The following is a 22,539-nucleotide window of genomic DNA, read 5'->3' as shown; positions in this document are numbered from 1 at the left end:
CAGGGCCCACGGCCTGCGGGCGGCGGCGGAGGAAGCGGGAGGCATCCGGCTATTTCTGGCCGGGACGCGCCCACTGGCCCGGGCGGGGGTTGGCTCGGCCGCGCGGCCCCCCTCGGCCCTCCCAGATCCCCGAGAGGGGCGGGGAGCAGCGCGGGTCGGCGCGCCCGGGGGCGGGGCGGCGGCCCGGGCCCACCTCCGCTCTCCTCCCCGCGGAGTCTCTTCGGGTCCCTCGGCCGCGCTCGGTCGGACCCGTGCGTCCCGAGGCGCCCCCGCCCGCTGCGCGCCCGTCGGGCATGGACCCGCGCCGGGACTTCCTGACCCTGCACGGTGAGCTCCCGGCGGGCGGGCAGACCCTGCGGGGCCCACCCCGCCCAAAGGCTCCCGGCCCTGGCCGGGGACCCCCGCTCCTTCGGCCGCCCTCCGCCCCGCCCCGCCCCGGGCCCGCCTCTCGGCTCCCGGTTGCATCGGGGAAATCTCGGCCCCGGACTCTCGGGGCGGGACCGCCGGGCAAGACCCTGGCGTCTCCGCGCTCGTCCCCCGGGTCTGGCCGGAGGTGGGGTGGGGTGGGGGCGGGGGGGCGGGGGTGGGGGCGGGTCTGAAGACTTCTCTGAAGGCCACCCCCGACCCCCTGACCCCGCTGCAAGGATTCAACCTTTTTCTGGTCTCGGAGGGCTGGGCGCCGCGGTCCGGCGGGCGCGGAGGGCCGAGGCGGGACGGTGCCGCGTCCGTGAGTCGCAAGATCTCCGCGCCCCGCCCGCGCCGCTGGAGAGGCTCCCCAAAGCCCGGGCTCGCCTGGCCGCGTGAGGCCGCGCGGGCGGGGCGGGGCGGGGCGGGAGGAGGTGAGGAGGTGTGCGAGGTTGGCCGAGGTCGGGCCGGGCGGCAGGAACTGCCCCGCGCGGAAATCCCAGTCAGCGATGCCCAGGCTGGAAGCGGCAGCCCGTCCTCCCGTCCGCGCACCCTCCCGGAGGGACTGAGCCAAGTCTCACCTGGAACTGCCTGCAACTCCGCCCTTGGTCTGGCCGAGTTCTGTCCCTCTGACCCACCGGGTAACAGGCTGGGTGGGCTCCGTGCGGTAACGCCCTCCTCCAGGAGAAAGAGCCGCAGTGGCTTCCCACTGCAGGGCCTGGACGTCTGGCAGGTCAGGACGGCCAAGCTGGTCTGGCATCTCTTCGCTCCAGCCTGGGGACTCACTCACTCTGAAGGATGTCCTGCGCTCCTGGTTCCTGAGATCATCTGCGGTGATTTTGCCTTACGCAAATCCCTGCTTAACCATATCTCCGTGTTTTCTAGTATCCCTGGGGCTGGAGACTTCAGTGCCTGCCACCTATCCATCTAAATCATACATGGAGGTATTGGGAAAGAGAAAGGCAGAGCTCTCCAGCTGCCCGCTAGAGACCCCCTGGAATTCAGGGGAACAGGACATGTTCTTTTCAGACAGCCCCTAGTCTGCCGTGTGTTACCTGGTCTCCATGGCCCAAAGAGATCTTGCTCAGCGCCCAGAGCAGTTATCCTCCCACCAGTAGCTTGGGCTCCTCAAGGCAACCTCGTCCAGCTGGGTCATGGGATCCCTGCCCCTTCCAGTGCTTCCTCTTCTCTCTTCAGAGCAGAGGTGTCTTTAGTGCTTTGGCCAGACTGGCAGGAATGGAGCCTGGATGGCTCAGAGGACCAGTGGAGACCTCTCCTTTCTCTCTCCATCGTTTAATTAGTGCTGTCTCCTCTGCTGAGTGCCACCTCGTCTGTGCCTGTCTCACACTCAGATCTCCTAGAAGCCCTCTGGTCTCCTCTGAACCAGCTCATGTTGGAACGGGCTCCATCCTCAGGAGCCTCATCTGTGCCCTTGTCATCTTCCCTGGAGAGGAAGCTATGTGGAGACACTGTGGCGTGGGTCTGGCCACATTGGCCCATTCTGTTTGAGACCTGCCTCCAAATGCCTCACTCTGTCCAGCCTTTCCTGTGGGGCAAGCAGGAACCCTAAGCTCTTTCCCTGAAGGCCCTGCCACTTCTAGCCCAACACCCAGAATTACCTCCCTTAAGTGCCTTTGATCCTCCTGTAGACCAGATCAGGGAGCTCTAAGGACCTGCTGAGGAGAATTGATGGTAGGAAGGAGTGGTCATTGTGCCCTGTGCTATTCCAGGGTGTCCACACTTCCACTGGAGAGTCTGTACCTCTTGCATATCTGCACCCAACCACGCTATCTGGCTTGGGCAGTCAGCAGACCGCTGCAGAGAGCCCCCCACCCATCTACTGGCCTGGGGGGCTATAGGGCCTCCCTAGTCATGAGATGTCTCTTACATCCTCACCCCAGATGCAGGTAGATGCGGTGTCGCAAATAGGCATAGGTTCTGGAGGCAGACTGAGTTCAAGCCTTGACTTTTTCATCTTAGATAAATTCCTGGTTTTCTTTGTGCTTCAATTTCCTCAGTGAAATAGGAGATAAGGACACTACCGACTTCATAGGCTTGCTGTGAGGACTGAATGAGGTAATACATATGAGGCAATGGGAACAGTGCCTGGTGCTCCATCGGGCCTATATTTCTGCAGGAGGTTCAGCCACAAGTGATCATGCTCTCTGTGTTCTTGGGAGATGAAGGGGCATCATAAGGGAGTCCCTTGCTAGGAAAAATGTGCCCAGAACAGGACTCAAGTACCAAGGGGCTCCTTCTGGTGTCTCAGAAGCCCTCAGACTGATGCTCCAGTCCCCTGGCCTCCTCCCCCTACTCCACTACCTCTGCTGTCTCCATCCTAGCCAGGCCTGTGCTGGGCTCTCCAGGAGGTCCCCAGATGTGCCCAAAAGGACACTGCTTCCCAGGCCCTCCCCTCACTGAACACATCCACCTTCACTAACTTTACTTACACTAAATCCACCCTGCCCCACTGTAAAAACTGGCATTTGTAAAAGTGGAAGGCAGGCTGTAGGGGGGGCCTCATCTTGGACCCAGGAGACCTGAGTTCCAGTCCTCATTTTGCTTCTCTTTAGGTTGTGACCCTGAGCATGCCCCCTTGCCCTTTTTCTGGGCCCTTTTTTTCCACCCATGGCATAGCAACACCCAATTTACAGGGGATGTCATGAGGGAAAAGCACAAATGGGCATAGGAGCTCTAGTTTGCAAAAAAGCCAGTGCCCCCAAGAGATCATGGTTCCAGAGCCATCACAGCAAGTTGGGGTGGCCAGCCCCCTACCCATTCAATTATGTTTCAAAACTGTCTGTCTCTGGGGTTCCAGGTTCATACCCCACAGACACACACTGATCCACACTGATCTTAACATTTTGTGCCATAGGGCCACTTTGACAGTCAGAGGAAGCCTGTGGCCCCCTCCTCAACGTCATGTTTTAAATACATAAAGTAAAATACAAGAGAATTCAAAGGAAGCAAATTACATTGAGATGTGATTCTATCCATAGGTCCTTGGCGTGGGGCAGTGTGTGTGTGTAGGAGGGTGTTCTTGGTCCTCTGGATGGGAACCCTTGTGTGGTTCCTCTAAAACAGGTTCATCTTACCGTCTGCCTGCCCACCCCTAAAAGAAGAACAACTTGTTTGTGCCTGTATTTCAGCCTGTCTACACTAACACACGTTCTCATGATTTATTCTGTGTGGCGTGACCTTAGGCAAGTCACTCTGCGCTTCAGTTTATTGTTAGTGTTGCTTTGCTTGGCCGAGCTAATGGCTGGCTTTGCCGGTGACTCACTGCCAGCGCTGGTGACTGGAGCAGCAGTGAGGCAAAAGGAGGTACTGTTCAGAGGCAGAGAGTAAAAGAGAGGGGTGAGTCAGGCCTCTGGGTGGCGTCCTGACCTTGGCACACAGTAGGGGCTGGGTGCATGAAAGAGAAGTTGTAACTTCCATGAAAGGTCCCACTGTTTCCCAGCGCCCTGGCAGCCCAGTTTTGTATAAAGTTGCAGTGGCTCTCATCTATTTGTCAAAGCAAGCCTGCGTTAATGAACTCATTTTTAAGATCAGCCTTTTTTAAAGAGTTCCATTCGTATTTGGAAGCTTCGAGATTACCCCACTCGGGTGGAGACACCGAGAGAAGGAAACGGGTCTGCCTGTGAGGCAACAGCCAGCTGAATGACAATGAATTCGTTGAGTAATCCAGGCAAAATATTTGGCGGCCTTGGTGGTCTGCCCCAGGCCGGGTCCCCCGCGCCGTCTGACCCCGCCCCATCCTGTCCGCTTAGTCCGCCCACCCAGGCCGCCGCTGCCCGCCCCCAGTCTCCCCTCCTCGGCTTCGTCTCGCCTCGCTCACGCTTTGGGGCCTCCGCCCGCCCCTAGCAGGTGTTTCGAATTCGCGACTCGGGCTCCGCCCCCGCTTGGACACCGCCCCTGGCGGGACACCCACCGCCTCCAGGGCCGGGGTTCAGCCCCTGCCTGCCCGAACCCCGCGTTTTCAGTGAGGGACCCTCCCCCGGCTCGCCCCTGGGCCCCGGCCCCGCCCCTGGCCGGTTTCCCGAGTGAGGCTCGGCCTCCACGTGGCCTCCCACTCGCGGCCGCCTGCCCCGGCCGCCCCCACAACCTCTGGGGTTGGGGCCCCGCCCCCTGCCCGCCCTCTGGGCTCGCGCTCGCCGCTCCTCGGCTTCCCGGGCTATAGACTAGTCCCGCTTCGCCTCTTGCGTTCTGGCTCCTCCTCTCACCGCCTGGAGGCCGCCCTCGCCGCGACTCCCGGGGCAAAGGTCCTGCCCCTCCCGGACCGGCCACGTCTCCCAGGCTCTGCCTCCGCCCCTTTCAGCCCAGATTTCCCTCCCGCCCCGCCTCCGGGGCCGAGGCTCCGCCCCTCCGGGCTGGCCCCGCCCCTCCCCGGGGCTCTGACCCCGCCCCTGGCCCGCCTCCAGGGCGGTGGCTCCGCCCCCGCCGCCGGGGCTTTTTGGAGGCTGCGCGGTCCCGGGCCGGGCTCGGTGGCGCGGAGGCACTGCAGGGCGTCATGCAGTGCCTGGGAATCCCGAGCCGCAGCCGCTCCAGAGAGCGTTACCTGCAGGAGGAGAGCCTCAAGGTGGCCGCGCTCAATGGGCAGAGGCTAGGTAAGGCACGCCGGGGGCTCGGAGCTCTGCGGGGAAAGCAGCTGGGGCAAGATGCAGACTGTTCCCGAGCCCCGGGCTCTGCCTCCCATCCTTCGGTCGGACCTGTTTAGTACTTCTGTGAGTGGGAGACCCACCGCGGGGCTGTGTTAGCAGGGGTGGCATGCGGGATGTGTTTAGGGGGGATTGGTTGCTCTCCTGATCTACCTGAGCCACTCCGAAGCCCCCCACCCCCGTATTACCCCTAATGCCGCCTGTTTACAGATTTCTGAGGCACTACTAGATATATGGCCCAGGGTGTTACTGGTATGACTGTGTAGCTCAGTGAAATGATTTTCCGAGACTATGTGATCCGGTGTGATGCTGTGCAAGTGTGAGTGACAGGTGTGACAGTGGGTTGACCTGGTGTGTAACCTAGTGGTGAGCCTGCCCCTCGTGTGGTACGTGGAGCCGCTGTGTGGCAATGATGATATGTAATGCTGTATAACCAAGTGTGTGACATTGTGACACCAGTGTGGTGTCCACACACACCAGTGTGTGATCCAGGGTGATGCTGTGCACTGTGTGTGACTGTGGGAGACAGACGGTGGGTGCCCCAGGTGATTGATGCTGTCCTGTGTTACAGTGTAGCTTATGTGGACTTTCTGATACTGCTCTTTGTGACATTACTCAGTGTGCCTGAGTGGTGACTTGCATAAGGTAATGTTAATGTTTTGTAGCACTAACCCTTAGGCAGGCTTCTGAGTCCTGACTCCACCATGTAACTTCCTAGAACCTCAGTTTCCTCATCTGTAAAATGGGAATAATGATAGTGCCTTCCTCAGAGGGTTGTTGGGGGAATTAAATACCTGTGCTAAAAACAGTATTTTATTCAAATACTGACCATTAATGTGATGGTGGCTGCTATCATTATCATTGTGATGTCCTGGCACTGTATGTTGAGATGGCAGTGTGCAACTGCGTAGCTGTGTATGGCTGTGGGCTCCAGACCCAACTTGTCTCCATTGTGCATCACCTTCGGTATAGGGGCAGGACTCCCGGCACCCGCCTTGGCCTCCTCTTAGCACCTGCACACCCTCTGCCCTCCTCCACATGGCCACCTCACTGTGTGCGGCTGCCTGAGCAAGTTGGTGAGGCTACAACGTCAGCCCAGGGGCCCCTGAGGTCAGAGGCCCCGCGTCTCTATCCTCCCACAGGAGGAGAAAGTACTAAAGCTGAGTGAGTGGGGCTGAGCGAGGGGTGCCCATGGACTTTCTGGGTGCTAAGGGAGCAAGGATGGTGGGGCAGGCAGCCCAGAGGCCTCAGAAATAAATGGGCCACGCAAATGAGACTCAGAGATGGGGGTGCCTGCCCAGGTTCTCTAATGGCCCAGAAAGCAGTGGCTATTATCAAGGCCCACCTTGGGGCTGAGGTACGTGTTCCGGAAGCCATGTCGGCAACCGGGGGACTTATCTCTGCCTGACCGCAGACAAGGCCACAGCCTGGCTCCAGGACAGGATGAACATGTCATCTCCCCATGGTGTTTTCCAGAACCGGAGGGTGGGGTTCACCTACTTTCTAGCCCCCTCCCCTGCTACCATCTGTGTCATTGGCAGTGGCTTGTTCTAATGAGTGTCCTGCCTGGGGGTAGGGAGCAGGCAGGGGGTAAGGCGATGCCTTGCCTTAGGAAGGACATGGAATGTCCTGGCAGAGGCTGAGGGACTCTCTCCTAGCATCTGGGACTCCCTTCCCCTTCCTGCTGTTCCAAGTGCTAGGGACACAGCCAGCAGTTTAGGGTACCCTGCAGGAGCCCCCTTCTCTTCCACTGAACATCCCTGGCACTGAATGGGGGATGCTCACACTAAGACAGAGGGGTCTCCCAGCAGTGTGGAGAGACCTGGGACAGAGGAGGGAGGAGGCCCATAGACGCCTCTTGCCACGTTGTTCTCACCCAGTGCTAGTGGGGGAACAGAGGCACAGGGAAGGGAAGCTGCCTAAAGCCATGGGGTGGGGCGGGGGGGGCGGGTTGTTAGCACTGGGCTCTGTCTTTAGTGGAGGCAGGAGATTTGGGAGGTATAGAGAAGATATGGGTGGCTGAGGCCTGGGGAAGCGATCCAGAAGGTTCCATAGGTCTTGTGGCTGTGTGGGTTTGGCTGGTCGAGTAGGGGCAGTGGGGACATGGATGAAGCTGGATGGCTGATCAGGGTCTGTAGACCTGGGCTCAGAAAAGAAAAGCTTAGAGGCCTCGTCACAGGGCCCTCAGACTGGACCCACACGGTCCCTGATGTCAGCGCTCTGCTGGAGCCAAAGGACCACATAGTTTTAGTTTTGGGGACGGAATGAAGTGAGATGGCCACCTGGCTCCAAAGAGAGCTGGCTGCTGGACTGCATCTGGCTCAGCTGATAGATATGAATCTAGATGCATCTATTTCTATATTATACTGATGAATCATTAAGGTGGTGAGTGGTCTCTCCTGGATCCCAGTTGATACAGGGTCTGCTTGGGGATGAGGGCTCCTGGGGGCCAAGCCCAGTGCCCCTTCAGTTCCTCCTGCTTGGTCCTGTTAGGACAGAGGGCATTGTATCTTTGGGAGCCCATGCCATAGAGACCAGCCCAGGTCTCTGAAGACAGCTGGGCAAGAGGAGCCATGCAGCCAGGGTTCTGGTTGTCACTTGGGGCCCTGGGCTGGGTCCTGCCTCAGACACTAAGAGGGCTCAGTGTGCCTTAGGACTGTTATACCCTGAAGGTCCCAGACCCAGGACATTCAGAGACAGGGTGGGCAGGGAGAGCCTGGGGCATCCCAGCAGGCCAAACCCTGGCCACAGTGGGCTCATTGGTCTCTTCTCAAGCAGGTGGAAGTCAGGGTGGGGCAGCAGGGGTGAAGGTGGCAGGGATGGGCCCAAGGGTCCTACAGCAACCATAATGTTGACACCAAGAACTACAACTGCTGTTACCTCCAGACCTTTTCTGTTCTGCTCTGCCTAATATTTTGGTCCCAGCTTCCTTCAGATCACTTTCACCCCTAAGTGTGACCAGGAAGGGCACAAACTTTGTTTCGCAGAACCAGGCCATTTCCTAGGTGTCTGGTTCCTCAGGAATTGGATGTGCTTGAATTAGCTGCTTCCCCTTGTTCCATTCTGCTGTGGATGGCAGGTCACAGTATATAAAGTGTAGCCTTGAGTGGGGGGGCGTCCTAAGGTTTGCCTGGCCTTAACTGGCAATCAGAGATGACTTCCTGGAGGAGGCAGGGCCTCCAGGATCACGTTGGAACATGGGTGAAGGTGGGAGAAGGGGACTGAGAGCTGAGGACAAGGCTGGTGGGAAGTGGGTCCCTTCTCAGAGAGGGTCCAGAGGCAAGAGGAGCTAGCACAGGGCCTGGGGCAGCAGGGACACCAGAGGAAGTGGCATTTCACCAGCCCTGCCCCCTAGGTCTCCAGCACGATGAGGACCTACATGCACTGCTGAAGGGCAGCCAGCTCCTGAAGGTGAAATCCAACTCATGGCGGAGAGAGCGTTTCTACAAGTTGCAGGAAGACTGCAAGACCATCTGGCAGGAGTCCCGTAAGGTCATGCGGACCCCAGAGTCCCAGCTGTGTGAGTGTCCCTGGGGCTGCAGGGTGGGAGCAGAGCGTAGGACCTGTGCTTGCATGGGGAAGCCAATGCTGGTTGGGGCCGGGGCCAGAGAGGTCAGTCCTGGACCAGGACCACAAATAGGGAAACCCAGGCCTGTCCTGGTGGTGCCCAGGTTGGTCACACAACCAGGACCAGATACAGGGAAGCTGAAGCTGGCAGAGTTTGGGCAGGGGGTGGGGGGGGAGTTAGTTAAATCCCCCACAGGGAAATTGAGGCCTAGTCTGGGCCAGGGAGGGTAGTCATTGAGGACCAATCTCAGAGGCTGCTGGACAGTGTTGTCTGAACTCATGGGGTATCCACCCAGACAGATATGGGAAGGAGGGAAGTTGGGTGGATTAGGACTCCAGGTGTAGTGAGACCAAAAGCCAGGCCCAAAGTCCGGAGGCAGATAAGGCCCTTCCTGGTTTCAGTGGCCAGGATATGAGGTGGGGCCGCAGGAGGCAGTTCCTCCCTGGGACTGGGGCCATAGCAAAGAGGGAGGGTGGAGTAGAGAGAGGCCATAGCTGGGCAGTTCCCCTCAGGATGTTGGGGCTGAGGGTTTTCTGAACCCAAGGCTGAGGCCTGCAAATGGAGAACACCTCCAGCAAGGCCTCACAGAGAAAGCTGTACTGACTAGCTGCCTTTTAACCCAGTGCCCTAAAGATTTTGTAAAATGAGATGCCCACGCTACATCTTTACTTGGTGGGAAAGTTTTAGACCAACACTACTCCAAGGAACTTTCTTTGATAATGGAAGCGTTCTATTATCTGCGCTGTCCAGTAGGGGTGCCGCTAGCTACCTGTGGCCATTGATCACTTGAAATGTGACTAGTGTGACTGAGGAACTGGATTCTTAATTTTACTGAATTTTAGCTACTTTATATTTAAATAGCGCATGTAACTAGTGACTGTTGCATTGAATCATGCAGAAAGATCATTGTAGCTGGATTTCACACAACCCCGATCCCCCTTGGCTGTGATGGGTAGGGGCAGGGGCAGCCCACTGGGGAGTGTGATCAGACACAGATGACAGGCTCCGGGTGGGAAGGGGGACAGGAGGAAGGGGAGGTGCCCAGGAAGGGTTTGCTGGGTAGAAACCTGAGAAAGTATCACTGGCTGGCCCTATGGCCTGTAGCAGGGTTAGAGGGAGGCAGGACAGAAGCAGGGTCAGATGAGGATTGCTGGGCTGGGGCTTTGGGGGTGTGGGCCATGGATGTTTTCTGTGCAAGGCAGGATAGGGTTAAAGAAGATAGAGCCCGAAGTCCTCTCACACAGCATGGGAGTGACCCAGACCTTGCCTCTGCCTGTCTGTGGCACCAGCCAGGCTGCTTCATAGGCCTCTGCCCTGATATGGGGCTTCCTGTCAGATGCTGGCTGGGGAGGAGGCAGGGGTAATGGCACAGTAGGAGTGGGCATCTTGCTCTCTGGGCTCTGGGGATTCCTGAGAGCACCCCCACCAGGCAGGACATGTGCATGGTTCCCTGCATGTGCCCAGCACTTGATGGCAGTGGGCATGGGGGCAGAGACAAGAGCAGGGGCCCTGGGCTGGTGCAATGAGCCGCCCTCATACTGGGACAGCTGTGAGCGCCAGGGCAGGAGGGGCATTCCAGGCAGGAGACCGGTGTGAGCAAAGGTGCAGCAGCAAGAATGGGGAAGGGGTGGGAGTGAGGGCTCTGAACCTGACCAGAGGGGCCGCCGGGGTGACAGGTGCGGGGTCAGGTAGCAGGTGGATTCAGGTGAGGAATGTGGCTCTCTTCCATGTCGGAGACCCCGAGACGGCTCTCGGGCTGAGCAAACCCGTTGGCTGCTTCCCTTCCCCAGGTAAGCAGTAAGACTGTTGTCCCCAAATACATTCTACCCTTGGGGAAACTGAGGCCAGGTGAGGTGGGAGTGGAGCAGCACCCCCAGTTCTCTCCGCATCTGTTCCCTGCTTGAAGTTTCCCCTGATCCTGCCACTGCTATGCTCGCCCCGCACTGGCTCCCAGAGGCAGACAAGGGGTTATCAGCAGTATAGGCATCTGGACTTTCTCTCTGTGCGGGCGGGGGTGCTGGCCCGGGTGCTGCCTGGCTCATGTTTCCTCTTTCCCCTCCGAGCCAGCCCCGGGCAGGGCACAGGAGGCTGGATGAAGCAGTGATGTCCCCCTGCACCCCAGATGGCCCAGGGCCCAAATGGCCCCCTCTCAGAACCTGCCCAGGCAGGGTGCAGGCAGGCTCGGGGAGGACAGGTGAGCTTGCAGCTGGAGCTAGTCTAGGACCCAGGACAGATGGATGTGGGTGACTCAGGACATAGGTGGGGCAGGGGCAGAGCCTAGAGCTTGATGCTGAGCAGCTTAGCATGAGCCCAGCCGGTGAGACTGGCTCCCTGGAGGAAGGGCTCCCTGGGGGCCCACGAGAGGCAAGGTCTTGCTTGGAAGGCTTGGGTATGATAGGAAGTCTCTCTCCCAGTTCCTAAGGACAGAATGATGTACTCTCCCAGAGCCCTAAGGGATACCTCTTGGGATCCTAGAGGACGAGATTGCCTTCCCGCAGCTTTCTCGCCAAGGGGTTCCCTGAGGTCAGGACACATCCAGACCTACGTAGGGCAAGGCCCTGTCTGTGATGCAGCACAGGCACTTCTCCCTGTGCCCCCACATTCCAGGGCCAGGGCTGCTGGAGGGGGGCTCCAGGCTCCTGAATGATTGGGACAGGCGCCTGGAGGCTCGCATGGTGCAAAGTCAGGTGCAGTAAAGGAGGCTATGTGGCCTCCTGTCTGTCACAGGCTCCAAGCTCCAGAACAGTCTCTCCCCATCTCTAAAAGCCCTGCCCTGCCCTAGTCCTCTCACAGGGGCCCTACTCCCTCCAGGCTAGGAACAGCAGGACTTGGGGTCCCAGGTGCTTCTCTAGAGTCAGTCTGTCCCTCTGTCCCCGTCCCCCTCCTCGTGTTTCCCTGCCCACCACAGCTGTGTCTCACACTCCTCCACTTCAGTCCCTGTCCTCCTTCCTCTCTTGTGTTCCCACTTATCCATCCTCCTGCCACCCTCCTCGTCCCCAGACCCAGGCCTGAGCTCCAGCCTCAGCTCTGTGTCCCCACGCGGTACCTTGGCCACATCAGGGGTAGGGTCTGGCCTCACAGCTCTCTCTGCCACCTGTCCCCTCCTTGCAGTCTCCATTGAGGACATTCAGGAGGTGCGGAAGGGCCACCGCACGGAGGGCCTGGAGAAGTTTGCCCGGGATGTGCCCGAGGACCGCTGCTTCTCCATTGTCTTCAAGGACCAGCGCAATACACTAGACCTCATCGCCCCATCGCCAGCTGAGGCCCAGCATTGGGTGCAGGGTCTGCGTAAGATCATCCACCACTCGGGCTCCATGGACCAGAGGCAGAAGCTGCAGCAGTATCCTTTTGGTGGCAGTGGGTCCTGACCCAGCCCATGGGTGCTGACTCTGGTCATCCCCAGGGCAGCCTGGGTGTGGAAGATACCCAGCTTGGGCCATCATCCCCAAATGGCATAGGCTACGTGGCTCCAACAACAGAGATGAATTTTCTCACAGTTCTGGAGGCCGGAGGTCTGAGGGCTGGGTGCCAGCATGGTCGGGTTCTGGTGAGAGTGGTCTTCCTGGCTTGTAAGTGGCTGTCTGCTCACTGCGTCCTCACGTGGCAAAGACACAGGGAGAGAGACGAGATCTTTGGTGTCTCCTCTTATAAGGGCACTAATTCTATCACGAGGGCTTTACCTCATGACCTCATTAAGGCCCCCAAGACTCATCCCAAGATGCCATGATATTGGGAGTTGGGGCTTCAACATATTAATTTGGGAGGAACACAGTTCAGTCCTTAGCTGAAGGGAAGCAGAGAAGGTACCTGGGGTCCTGTTTGATCTACTGTGTGCAGCCCCCAATGTTCCCTCTCCTCCCCCCCATAACCAGCACAGAGTTCTGGAATGGCAGCAGCCTGCTTCAATGGGAGACTGTGTCTTGGGCATTTTAATCTTGTTTCTTGGAGTTACTACATTTTTTTCTCTCTGGGAATTTGGAAGGCCATGTGCCATTCTCTGGGGAGTGATTGATTTTCCCTGGGCCTCATGTGCAGGCCAGCCTGCAGGCTTAAAACTAATTCACCTCCAAATCTGGATGCACAACAACATGCTAGCCTATGATTCAAAGTGATCAGGCTTCTGGTTCATAGGATTAGGGTGGAACCGGTTCCAGCTCCTTTATTTTAATGACAGTTTTATTGACATATAATTTACATACCATGTAATTCACCTGCTTAAAGTGTACACATCAGTGCTGGTTAGTAGTAAATTCACAGGCTTATAAGTAAATTTACAACATTTTCATCACCTTAAAAAGAACCCATTAGCAGCCAGGCCACATCTCCCCATGATCCCCCTGCCCTGGACAATCGCTAATCTACTTTTTGGCTCTGTATATTTGCCTTTTTCTGAACATCTCATATAAATGGAATCGTACAGTCCTTTGTGACTGGCTTCATTCACTGAGCATGTTTTTCAGGTGCATCCGTGTTGTAGTATGACTCAGGATTTCCTGGGGTAGTATACATCAGACCTTCATTCCTTCTTATGGCTGAACAATATTCCATGGTGTGGTTATTCCACATTTTATTTATCCAGTCAGCAGTTGATGGACAGTGGAGCTGTCCACTGTTTCACTCTGGAGCTTTTATGAATTAATGCCGCTATGAACATTTGTGCAGAAGTTTTGTGTAGTCTATACCTAGAATTTATAAGTCTTACAGTAACCGTATGTTTAACCTTTTGAGGGACTTCCAGTTTCCCAATGAGGAAATTGACGTTCCCACCAGCAGTGTAGGAGGGTTCCAACTTTTTGCATCTTTGCTAAGGCTTGTTGCTATTCTTACTACTTTATGGTAGTCACCTTTGTGGGTGTGAAATGGTATCTCCTTGTGGTTTCAATTTGCATTTCCTTGATAGCCAATGATGTCAGCTATCTTTACATGTGTTTATCAGTCATTTATAGAAATATCTATCAGATACTTTAAAGAAATATCTGTCAGATCCTTTGCCCATTTTCTGTTCTTTTGGTTTTTTTAATATTTTATTTTTATGTAATTTCTATAGCCAATGTGGGTCTGGACAACCCTAAGATCAGGAGTTGCATGCTTGGGCACCCGGGTGCTCAGTCAGTTAGGTGTCCAGTTCTATTTTGGCTCAAGTCATGATTTCAGGATTGTGAGATCGAGCCCCACGTCTGGCTCCATGCTCAGTGGGTAGTCTGCTGGAGATTTTCTCCCTCTGCCCCGCCCCCTGCTCACACATGCGCGCGCGCGCTCTCTCTCTCTCTCTCTCTCTCTAAAATAAATTAAAAATCTAAAAAAAGAAAAAAGAAAGAAAAAAAATTGCATCTTCTACCCACTGAGCCAACCAGGCACCCCTGTTAAGCTCTTTTTTAAATGGATCTGTCTTTTAAACATTTTTATTGGTGGGAAAATCTACGTAAAATTTACCATCTTCAACTGTTTTAGTAGTGTTGAGTACATTCACATTGTCACGCCAGTCAGAACTTTCTTTGTCTTGTAAAGCTGAAATTCTATACCCATTGAACATTCTCATTCTCCCGCCTCTAATCTCCACCCCCACCCCCTACCCACCCCCACCCCTGCCCCGCAACCACCCTCTACTTCCTATCTCTATGAATTTGAGTACCCTAGGGACCTCAGACAAGTAGAATCAGATAGCATTTGTCTTTTTTGCACCTGGCTTATTTCACTTAGCATTATGTCCTCAAGGTTCATCCGTATTATAGCCTGTGTCCAGATTTACATCCTTTTTAAAGGCTGAATAATAATATTCCATTGTCTGCATATACCATATACTGTTTTTTCATTCATCCGTTGAAGGGTGCCTGGTTTGCTTCCACCTTTTTGCTGTTTTGTGAATAATGCTGCTGTGAACATGGCTGTACAAATATCTCTTTGAGACCTTGCTTTCAGTTCTTTGGGGTATATACCTAGAAGTAGAGTTGCTGGATCACAGGGTAATTCTACTTTCAATTTTTTGAGGAACTACCATACTGTTTTCCATAGCACCTGTACTAGTGTACACTAACTGACAGTGCACAAGGGTTCCAATTTCTTCAAATCCTCAACACACTTGTTATTTTATGGATTTTTTTGTTTGATTTGGTTTGGAATTTTCATTTGCATTTCTCTAATAATTAATGATGCTAAGCATATGTGCTTTCCTGAATTTTCTCTGGAGAAATGTCTATTCACATCTCTGGTGCAATTGGTTTGTGGTTTTTTTTAAAGATTTTATTTATTTATTCATGAGAGACAGAGAGGCAGAGACATAGCAGGAGGGAGAAGCAGGCTCCATGCAGGGAGCCTGATGCAGGACTCGATCCCAGGACCCCTGGATCACACCCTGAGCCAAAGGCAGACCCTCAACCACTGAGCCGCCCAGGTACCCCCCCCCGCCCCCCCGCTGGTACAATTTTTAATTGGGCTATGTCTTTTGATTATTGAGTTGTAAGAGTTATTTATATATGCAAGGTACAAGTTTCATCATAATTATCCTTGTAAATAATTTCTCCCATTCTGAAGGTTCTTTTCTTTTTCTTGATGGTATCTGAAACAAGAGGGTTTAGTTTTGGTGACACCTAATTTAGCTACTTTTGCTTTTTTTTGCTTGTGATTTTTGCTGTTATATCTAAGAAGGCTTTGCTTAACCCAAAGTCACAAATATTTGCTTTTGTTATTTTTTCTAAACGTTTTATAGTTTTAGCTATTACATGTAGGTCTTTGATTCATTTTGAATTCATTTTTGTGTGTAGTGTGGTTTGGGGGATCCAACTTCATTTTTTTCACATGTAGGTAGTTGTCCTTGCACCATTTGTTGAAAAGACTGTTCTTTCCTCATCAGTTGTCCTTACACCCTCATCAAAAACCAATTGACCGTAGATATGAGGGCTTATTTTCATGACTGTCAGTTTTATTCCATTTATCTGTATGTCTGTCCTTGCACCAGTACCATATTCTGGTTACTGTAACTTTGTAAGTTTTGAAATTGGGAAGTATGAGTTCTCCAAATTTGTTCTTTTTTTAAATAAAAAAATCTGTTTATTTATGAGAAAGAGAGAGAGAGAGAGAGAGGAGGACCAGGAGAGAGAGAGAGAGAGAGAGAGAAAGAGAGTGAGAGAGAGAGAAAAGGAACAGGAGGGGCAGAGGGAGAGTGAGAGAGGATCTCAAGCAGACTCTATGCTGAGCATGGAGCCTGGTTCAGGATTCAATCTCATGACCTAAGATTGAGCTCTTGGCTGAAACCAAGAGCTGGACGCTTAACTGACTGCTCCACCCAGGTGCCCTTGTTCTTTTTTTGCAAGATTGTTTTGACTATTCTGGGTCCCTTGATGTTCCATGTGAATTTTAGGATCAATTTCTGCAGAGAAGCAAGCATGATTATGATAGGGGTTGTGCCGAATCTGTAGATCAATCTGGAGAGTATTCCCTATTTAACGATATCAAATCTTGTGATTTGTAAATATGGGTATCTTTCCATTTATTTAGATCTTTCTAAATTTCTTTCAACATTGTTTTGTAGTTTTCAGAGTATAAACTATACATTTAAAAAATTTAGGTGTTTTAACTCATTTTGAGGCTCTTTGCTGGAATTACTTTGTTAATTTCATTTTCTGATTATTCATGACTAGTGTATAACCAGCTGCTTTGAGGGACATACTTTGAGCCCTGTTAGTTTCCTTACTCTGTGCTTTTCAGCATTTCACAGATTTTTAAGTATTTTTTTCAAGTCTACCTCTGACTGATTTTGAGCTTTTTTAAAAGTCTAATTCTGTAAGTGGTGGCTTATCCTTGGACAATCTTGTACCCTCTGGAGGCTTCTGTTGCCCAGCCTTTGAGATCATAAAATCATCCCAGCTTGCTGAATAGTAGTTAGCATGGGAACCTCATATCCAGCTGGACCACTTTGAATTTGATTTTTTTACCTGCAATTCTGCTATAATTATTTTTTCATGTAAATATATACATAAAATGTGGAGTTTTCTTTTAATTTTTAAAAAAGATTTAATTTATTAGAGTGTGTGTGTGTGTGTGTGTGTGTGTGCCCACGTGTGTGCATGTGGCGGGTGTGTGTGGGGGTGTGTGTGTGTGTGTGTGGAGGGAGGGGCAGAAGGAGGAGAGAGAATCTCCAGGTAGACTCCCTGCTGAGAACGCGGAGCCCAAGGCAGGTTTCAGTTTCATAAGCCTAAGATCATGACCTGAGCCAAAACCAAGTCAGACGCTTAACCAGCTAAGCCACCTAGGCACCTCAAAATGACGTTTTAAAGGCCCACAAAACAAAACTCCGATATTTGGGTTTTCCCCCAATCTCCTTTTCTGCATTTCAATTTGCCTAATGATGCATTTGCCAAAATAGTGGAGATCATACATTTGTATCCACTTTCTGTGTACCATTATGTCATAATTATTTCCCAGTGTTAGTACAGTTTCCATAAAAAGCTGTAGTGACTGTGTAATATTCCCTGGAGTAGATGCCCTATAAGTTAGTGATCTATTCTTTTTGTGCTGAACATTTATTTTCAGTCTCTCACTACTATAAGTAACATTGCAAAGAACTATGTTCCTAAAACCTTTAGGTATTTAGGAGTATCTCCTTATCAATAGATTCCTAGAAGTGGAATTAGCAAGTACAATGATGTAATAGTTTCAAGCTTTAGCTGTATCTCTGCATCACATTGCCAAGGGTTGGACAATTTCCTTTGTCCAAATGGTGGTTAGGAGTATCCGTGTCACCTCACCCCTACCTGCACTGAGTAGTATGCTTTTATTTATTTATTTGCTTATTTATTTATTTTTAAATTTTATTTAAATTCAGTTTGCCATCATATAGTATAACATCCAGTGCTCATCTCATCATGTGGGTAGTATGCTTTTAAATTGCTGATCTTATAGTTTAAGAAATTGCATCTCATTTGCAAATTATTAATATCTTTGATTACCAAGAACATTTGCAAAAGATCAGTTTGTGTCCTTTTCTCAATTATTAGGGTCATCCTCATGTTATCTGGATGGCTTTATTTCTACTTTACTCAACCCTCAGAATTATTTAAAGTTTATATGGTATCAGTTATGTTGTTTCCTTTGTGACCTCTAAAAACCTGCTGACTTCTAAAATCCTGCTGTCAATTTTTAAAAATTGTTTTTGTTGTCTTTGTTCTTCAATTTCTGTGGAATGTACCGTGGAGTTCCTCTTTCTTGGCTTCTCCAGGTCAAGTCTGAGGGGAGAGGGGCTGGAGGTAAGGGAGAAGTGGGGGCCTAAGTGCCCCAGTGTGACAGCATGATTCAGGCTTTGTTTTTGCCTGTGGTATCCTCACCTTCTGACCTGTGGCTTACAGTTTGCTGTTTCCTGTAAAATAAGTAAGTAGAAAAAAGACCTCTTTAATAGGATGTAACATTTCTCCAAAGAGGCCATCGGGTTGTGTCCCTGGAATGCTGATGTGCAGTACAGTATGCCTGGCCTGCAGGGAGCTTTGTCTATAGGTGATCTCAATCCACCTTGTTCCAGGAGTTGACCCTGGGCTTGAACTGTGGTTCTCGCTGGGACCTTGGGGGTACCAGGGCTCCTGGGTTCTTTCCTTACTTCTTGCCCAGCTGGATTCACTCCTGCTTGCGAAAAGCTGACAAAAACAAGGACAACAAGATGAGCTTCAAGGAGCTGCAGAACTTCCTGAAGGAACTCAACATCCAGGTGGATGACAGCTATGCCCGCAAGATCTTCAGGGTGAGGCAGGGAGTGAGGGCTGGGCCTGGGTGGCTGTGGGCCCTAGAGCCGGGTTGGGACCATGCTCTGAGCCCTGCCCACCTGGCCTTGCAGGAATGTGACCACTCCCAGACGGACTCCCTGGAGGACGATGAGATTGAGGCCTTCTACAAGATGCTGACCCAGCGGGCGGAGATTGACCGCACCTTCGCTGAGGCGGCGGGCTCTGGGGAGACACTGTCCGTGGACCAGTTAGTAAGCTTCCTGCAGCACCAGCAGCGGGAAGAGGCGGCAGGGCCTGCCCTGGCGCTCTCCCTCATTGAGCGCTATGAGCCCAGTGAGACTGGTGAGAGCCTGGCTGCGGTCCCTGGGGTCACACGGGGCTGGGAGACCCCTGGGGAGACTGCAGCCCAAGTGTAGGGAGCTGGAGGGAAGGGGGATGCCTCAGCGGGCCCCAGGGCCTCTGGTCAGCGTTTGCCTGCCCCATGAAGGCAAGCAGATGGGAGACAGGGCCCCAGCATCACTACCCTTCTCCTGGTTCTTCGTCCAGGGGGGTTTGTAGGCTCCTCCCTCAGGAAATAGAGAGGAGGCTGGAAAAGCAAACCCTTTTCCTGCTTCCATCCTGGGGCCCTGTCCTGGGGAGGCTTCAGTCTGGAGGCACGGAGGAGGAGGAGGAGGAGGAGGAGGAGGAGGAGGAGGAGGAGGAGGAGGAGGAGATGAGGCCCCACCTTCAGGGGCCTCACAGTGTGGGGGACCGGGGAGGAGACAGGGTCCCAGTCTGATGGCTGACTCAGACATACCCCCTCCGAGGGATATCTCGACCACCAGCTGAGGACGGGGAGGCAGGGACAGCAAGGGGCTCCCCTGCCAGGGCGGCGGCGCCAGGAGGGTCTCCTGGAGGTGGCTGGCCCCAAGGCTCTGACCGGTGCCCGGCTCCTTTGCAGCCAAGGCGCAGCGGCAGATGACCAAGGACGGCTTCCTCATGTACCTGCTGTCCGCCGACGGCAGCGCCTTCAGCCTGGCGCACCGGCGGGTCTACCAGGACATGGGCCAGCCGCTCAGCCACTACCTGATGTCCTCCTCGCACAACACCTACCTGCTGGAAGACCAGCTCACGGGGCCCAGCAGCACCGAGGCCTACATCCGGTGGGGCCCGGGAGGGGGCGGGGCGGGGCGGGGCGGAGCTGGGGGGCGGGGGCCGGGCGGCCTGGGGGAGGGGCCGGGCGGAGCTGGGGGCGGGGCGGCCTGGGGGCGGGGCCGGGCGGCCTGTGGGCGGGGCTGAGCTGGGGGCGGGGCTGAGCTGGGGGCGGGGCTGAGGGCCTAGCGGGCGCGCCTACCCGCAGGGCGCTGTGCAAGGGCTGCCGCTGCCTGGAGCTCGACTGCTGGGACGGCCCCAACCAGGAGCCCATCATCTACCATGGCTACACTTTCACCTCCAAGATCCTCCTCTGCGACGTGCTCAGGGCCATCCGGGACTACGCCTTCAAGGTGGGCGCGCCCCTGGCGGGTGAGGAGGGCCGTGGTAGGGGCCGCCCCCCCTCCTAACCTGCCCTGGGGCCTCCAGGCGTCCCCGTACCCCGTCATCCTGTCCCTGGAGAACCACTGCAGCCTGGAGCAGCAGCGGGTGATGGCGCGACACCTGCGCACCATCCTGGGCCCCATGCTGTTGGACCGGCCGCTGGACGGGGTCACCACCAGTCTGCCTTCCCCTGAGGTTCGCGGTGGGCATGGGGGCGTCCTGGTGAGAGGGCAGGGGGACTGGCTGGGAGGCCAGCTGGGTCTTGACGAGCTGCTCCTCCGGCCTTAGCAACTGAAGGGGAAGATCTTGCTGAAGGGGAAGAAGCTTGGGGGCCTCCTGCCCCCTGGCGGGGAGGGCGGCCCTGAAGCCACTGTTGTGTCTGATGAGGATGAGGCTGCTGAGATGGAGGACGAGGCCGTGAGGAGCCGAGTGCAGCGCAAGCCCAGGGTTCGAGGGGGAGCTGCGGGGAGGGGGCAGCGCCGGGGCCCTCTGCCATCATGGGCTGTCTGCCTTGCCTCAGTTCTCCGTGGCTGCCACTCAGACCCTCTGCCCCCCTCTCTCTGTCTGTCTCCCTCTCTGTCTCTCTGTGTCTGGGTTTCTGGCTCTCTCAGTGCCCACCCGCCCCAACCTCTGAATCTAACCTGGGCCTCCCCGTGGCCCCCAGGAGGACAAGCTCAGGCTAGTGAAGGAGCTCTCGGATATGGTCATTTACTGCAAGAGTGTCCACTTTGGGGGCTTCTCCAGCCCTGGCACCTCAGGGCAGGCCTTCTATGAGATGGTGTCCTTCTCTGAGAACCGCGCCCTCCGACTGCTCCAAGAATCAGGTGAGCCTCGGCCCTGCGTCCTCAGCGCGCTGGCCATCCCTCTGACCGTTTGGACTGGCCAGGGCCAGGCCTGGCTCCACCACTTGGGTCGTGGCACAGAGCTGGCACACTCCCTACCCTTCCAGATGGGGTGGGCATGGGGTTGGGGGTTGGGAGGTGGGGGTGCTTGGGCTCAGCAGGAGGCCTGCACTTCTGACCACCCACACCCTTTTCAGGAAACAGCTTTGTTCGCCACAACGTCAATCACCTGAGCAGGATCTACCCTGCTGGCTGGAGAACGGACTCCTCCAACTACAGCCCTGTGGAGATGTGGAACGGGGGCTGCCAGATAGGTAGGGGCTGGCAGGGGCTGGGAGGAGGCCTGCATGGGAGGGTTTCGGTCCAGAGGGCCAGGGGTCAGGAGGCTCTGGGGACCCAGCTGGAGCTGGACACAGGGGCTCTGGGGGCTCAGGAGCTAACCAGCCACCAGCGAGTCTGAAATCCCATTGTCAGCACCGTAGTCCTTTGAATTCTGGCACCAGGAATGGAATGTGAGGTTGGCGTGGGGGCCAGTTAGGGTGGCAGGAGGGCAGTGGGCATCGGAGTGGTGCCGGACCACGTTTCTGCCTCCCCACGTGACTCTGAGGCCTTCACTCTACCCCGGGTAGGCTGGGCTCCAGGGCCCCCCGGGGCCAGCCCGCAGCCCGTGACTGGTCTATCCTGCCTCTAGTGGCCCTGAATTTCCAGACACCTGGCCCGGAGATGGACGTGTACCAGGGCCGCTTCCAGGACAACGGGGCCTGTGGGTATGTGCTGAAGCCTGCCTTCCTGCGAGACCTGAACTCTACCTTTAACTCACGTGCCCTGGCTCAGGGGCCCTGGTGGACCAGGAAGCGGCTTAGCATCAGGGTATGGCCAGCCACAGGAGGGATAGGAGCCTGTGGGCCTCCCTCCCTGCTACCCCTGCTGAACCCCCATCTGTCCCTTGCCCCTCAGGTCATCTCTGGACAGCAGTTGCCAAAAGTCAACAAGAATAAGAATTCAATAGTGGACCCCAAGGTGACGGTGGAGATCCATGGTGTGGGCCGCGACATGGCCAGCCGCCAGACTGCTGTCGTCACCAATAATGGTACTTGGTGGGCCTCGGTGGGGCCTGACCCCTGGAGCTGGTGGCCATGCTGTTGACATGGTACTGGTACTCCTAGGTTTCAACCCGTGGTGGGACACAGAGTTCGAGTTTGAGGTGGCCGTGCCTGAGCTCGCCCTCGTGCGCTTTGTGGTGGAGGATTATGACGCATCCTCTAAGAACGACTTTATTGGCCAGAGCACCATCCCCTTGGGCAGCCTCAAGCAAGGTGTTTGTTGGGGAGAGGGGGTGACAAGTTGGAGGGGGCAGGGCCTGTTATCTCTTGGGCTAGGGCCATTATCCCTTGAAGCATCCTCATTGAGTGACTGGAACTCTCCTTGTGCTCTTTCCTGCCCATCCACCTGCCAGGATACCGCCATGTCCACCTCTTGTCAAAGAACGGAGACCAGCACCCATCTGCCACCCTCTTTGTGAAGGTGTCTCTCCAGGACTAGGTTTGGGGGTTCTGGTTCTGGCGGGGGCTTCCCCAAGCAGGCCTGGCCCTCTGTCCACGTGTAGGGACAGGGCTGGTATAGCCGCTCCTGACCTCTCACTCGGAGCTAGAGGCCCCACGCTGCCTTCAGCTCTACATATTGTCTGTGCTGCTGCCTCTCTAGGGGTCCCAGGAGCTGGCCTAGTCCCTGGAACTCTCCTCAATTCCGTTAGGAAAAACACTGCAGCCCTCTGCCCTCTGGCCTGGCCCTGGGTTGAGGGTTTTTATAAAAAATATAAAACTTAGTCCTGTGATCTCCTT

General features: G+C 54.8%; 1 protein-coding gene across 2 annotated transcripts; it reads left to right on the top strand.

Moving 5' to 3' along the window:
• Window positions 1–181: 181 nt before the first annotated feature.
• PLCD1 (phospholipase C delta 1) lies at window positions 182–22,532 on the top strand. Of its 2 annotated transcripts, none has more exons than XM_038570440.1 (15): window positions 182–327; window positions 8,419–8,583; window positions 11,743–11,971; window positions 18,229–18,358; window positions 18,452–18,683; window positions 19,282–19,483; window positions 19,681–19,825; window positions 19,902–20,051; window positions 20,145–20,303; window positions 20,521–20,680; window positions 20,896–21,012; window positions 21,390–21,568; window positions 21,656–21,788; window positions 21,865–22,014; window positions 22,155–22,532. In XM_038570440.1, the coding sequence occupies exons 1-15, from the start codon at window positions 294–296 to the stop codon at window positions 22,238–22,240; spliced, it is 2,271 nt and encodes a 756-aa protein (XP_038426368.1). In that variant the 5' UTR covers window positions 182–293; the 3' UTR covers window positions 22,241–22,532. The 2 variants fall into 2 exon arrangements, with proteins under 2 accessions (XP_038426368.1, XP_038426367.1); XM_038570439.1 differs by lacking the exon at window positions 182–327 and adding an exon at window positions 4,861–5,012.
• Window positions 22,533–22,539: the final 7 nt, after the last annotated feature.

The sequence above is a fragment of the Canis lupus genome, chromosome 23 (assembly GCF_011100685.1).
Source record: "Canis lupus familiaris isolate Mischka breed German Shepherd chromosome 23, alternate assembly UU_Cfam_GSD_1.0, whole genome shotgun sequence".
NCBI classification, from domain to species: Eukaryota; Metazoa; Chordata; class Mammalia; order Carnivora; family Canidae; genus Canis; species Canis lupus.
Note: the sequence above shows the minus strand (reverse complement) of the source record. Positions and strands in the feature narration are given on the sequence as shown.

What these genes read in the sequence shown, in the direction of transcription:
- PLCD1 (XM_038570439.1), top strand. Translation starts at nt 4,916, where the DNA reads ATGCAGTGCCTGGGAATCCCGAGCCGCAGCCGCTCCAGAGAGCGTTAC. An exon ending in GCTCAATGGGCAGAGGCTAG is followed by an intron (nt 5,013 to 8,418) that starts GTAAGGCACGCC and finishes CCTGCCCCCTAG; the next exon opens with GTCTCCAGCACGATGAGGAC. An exon ending in CCGACTGCTCCAAGAATCAG is followed by an intron (nt 20,681 to 20,895) that starts GTGAGCCTCGGC and finishes CACCCTTTTCAG; the next exon opens with GAAACAGCTTTGTTCGCCAC.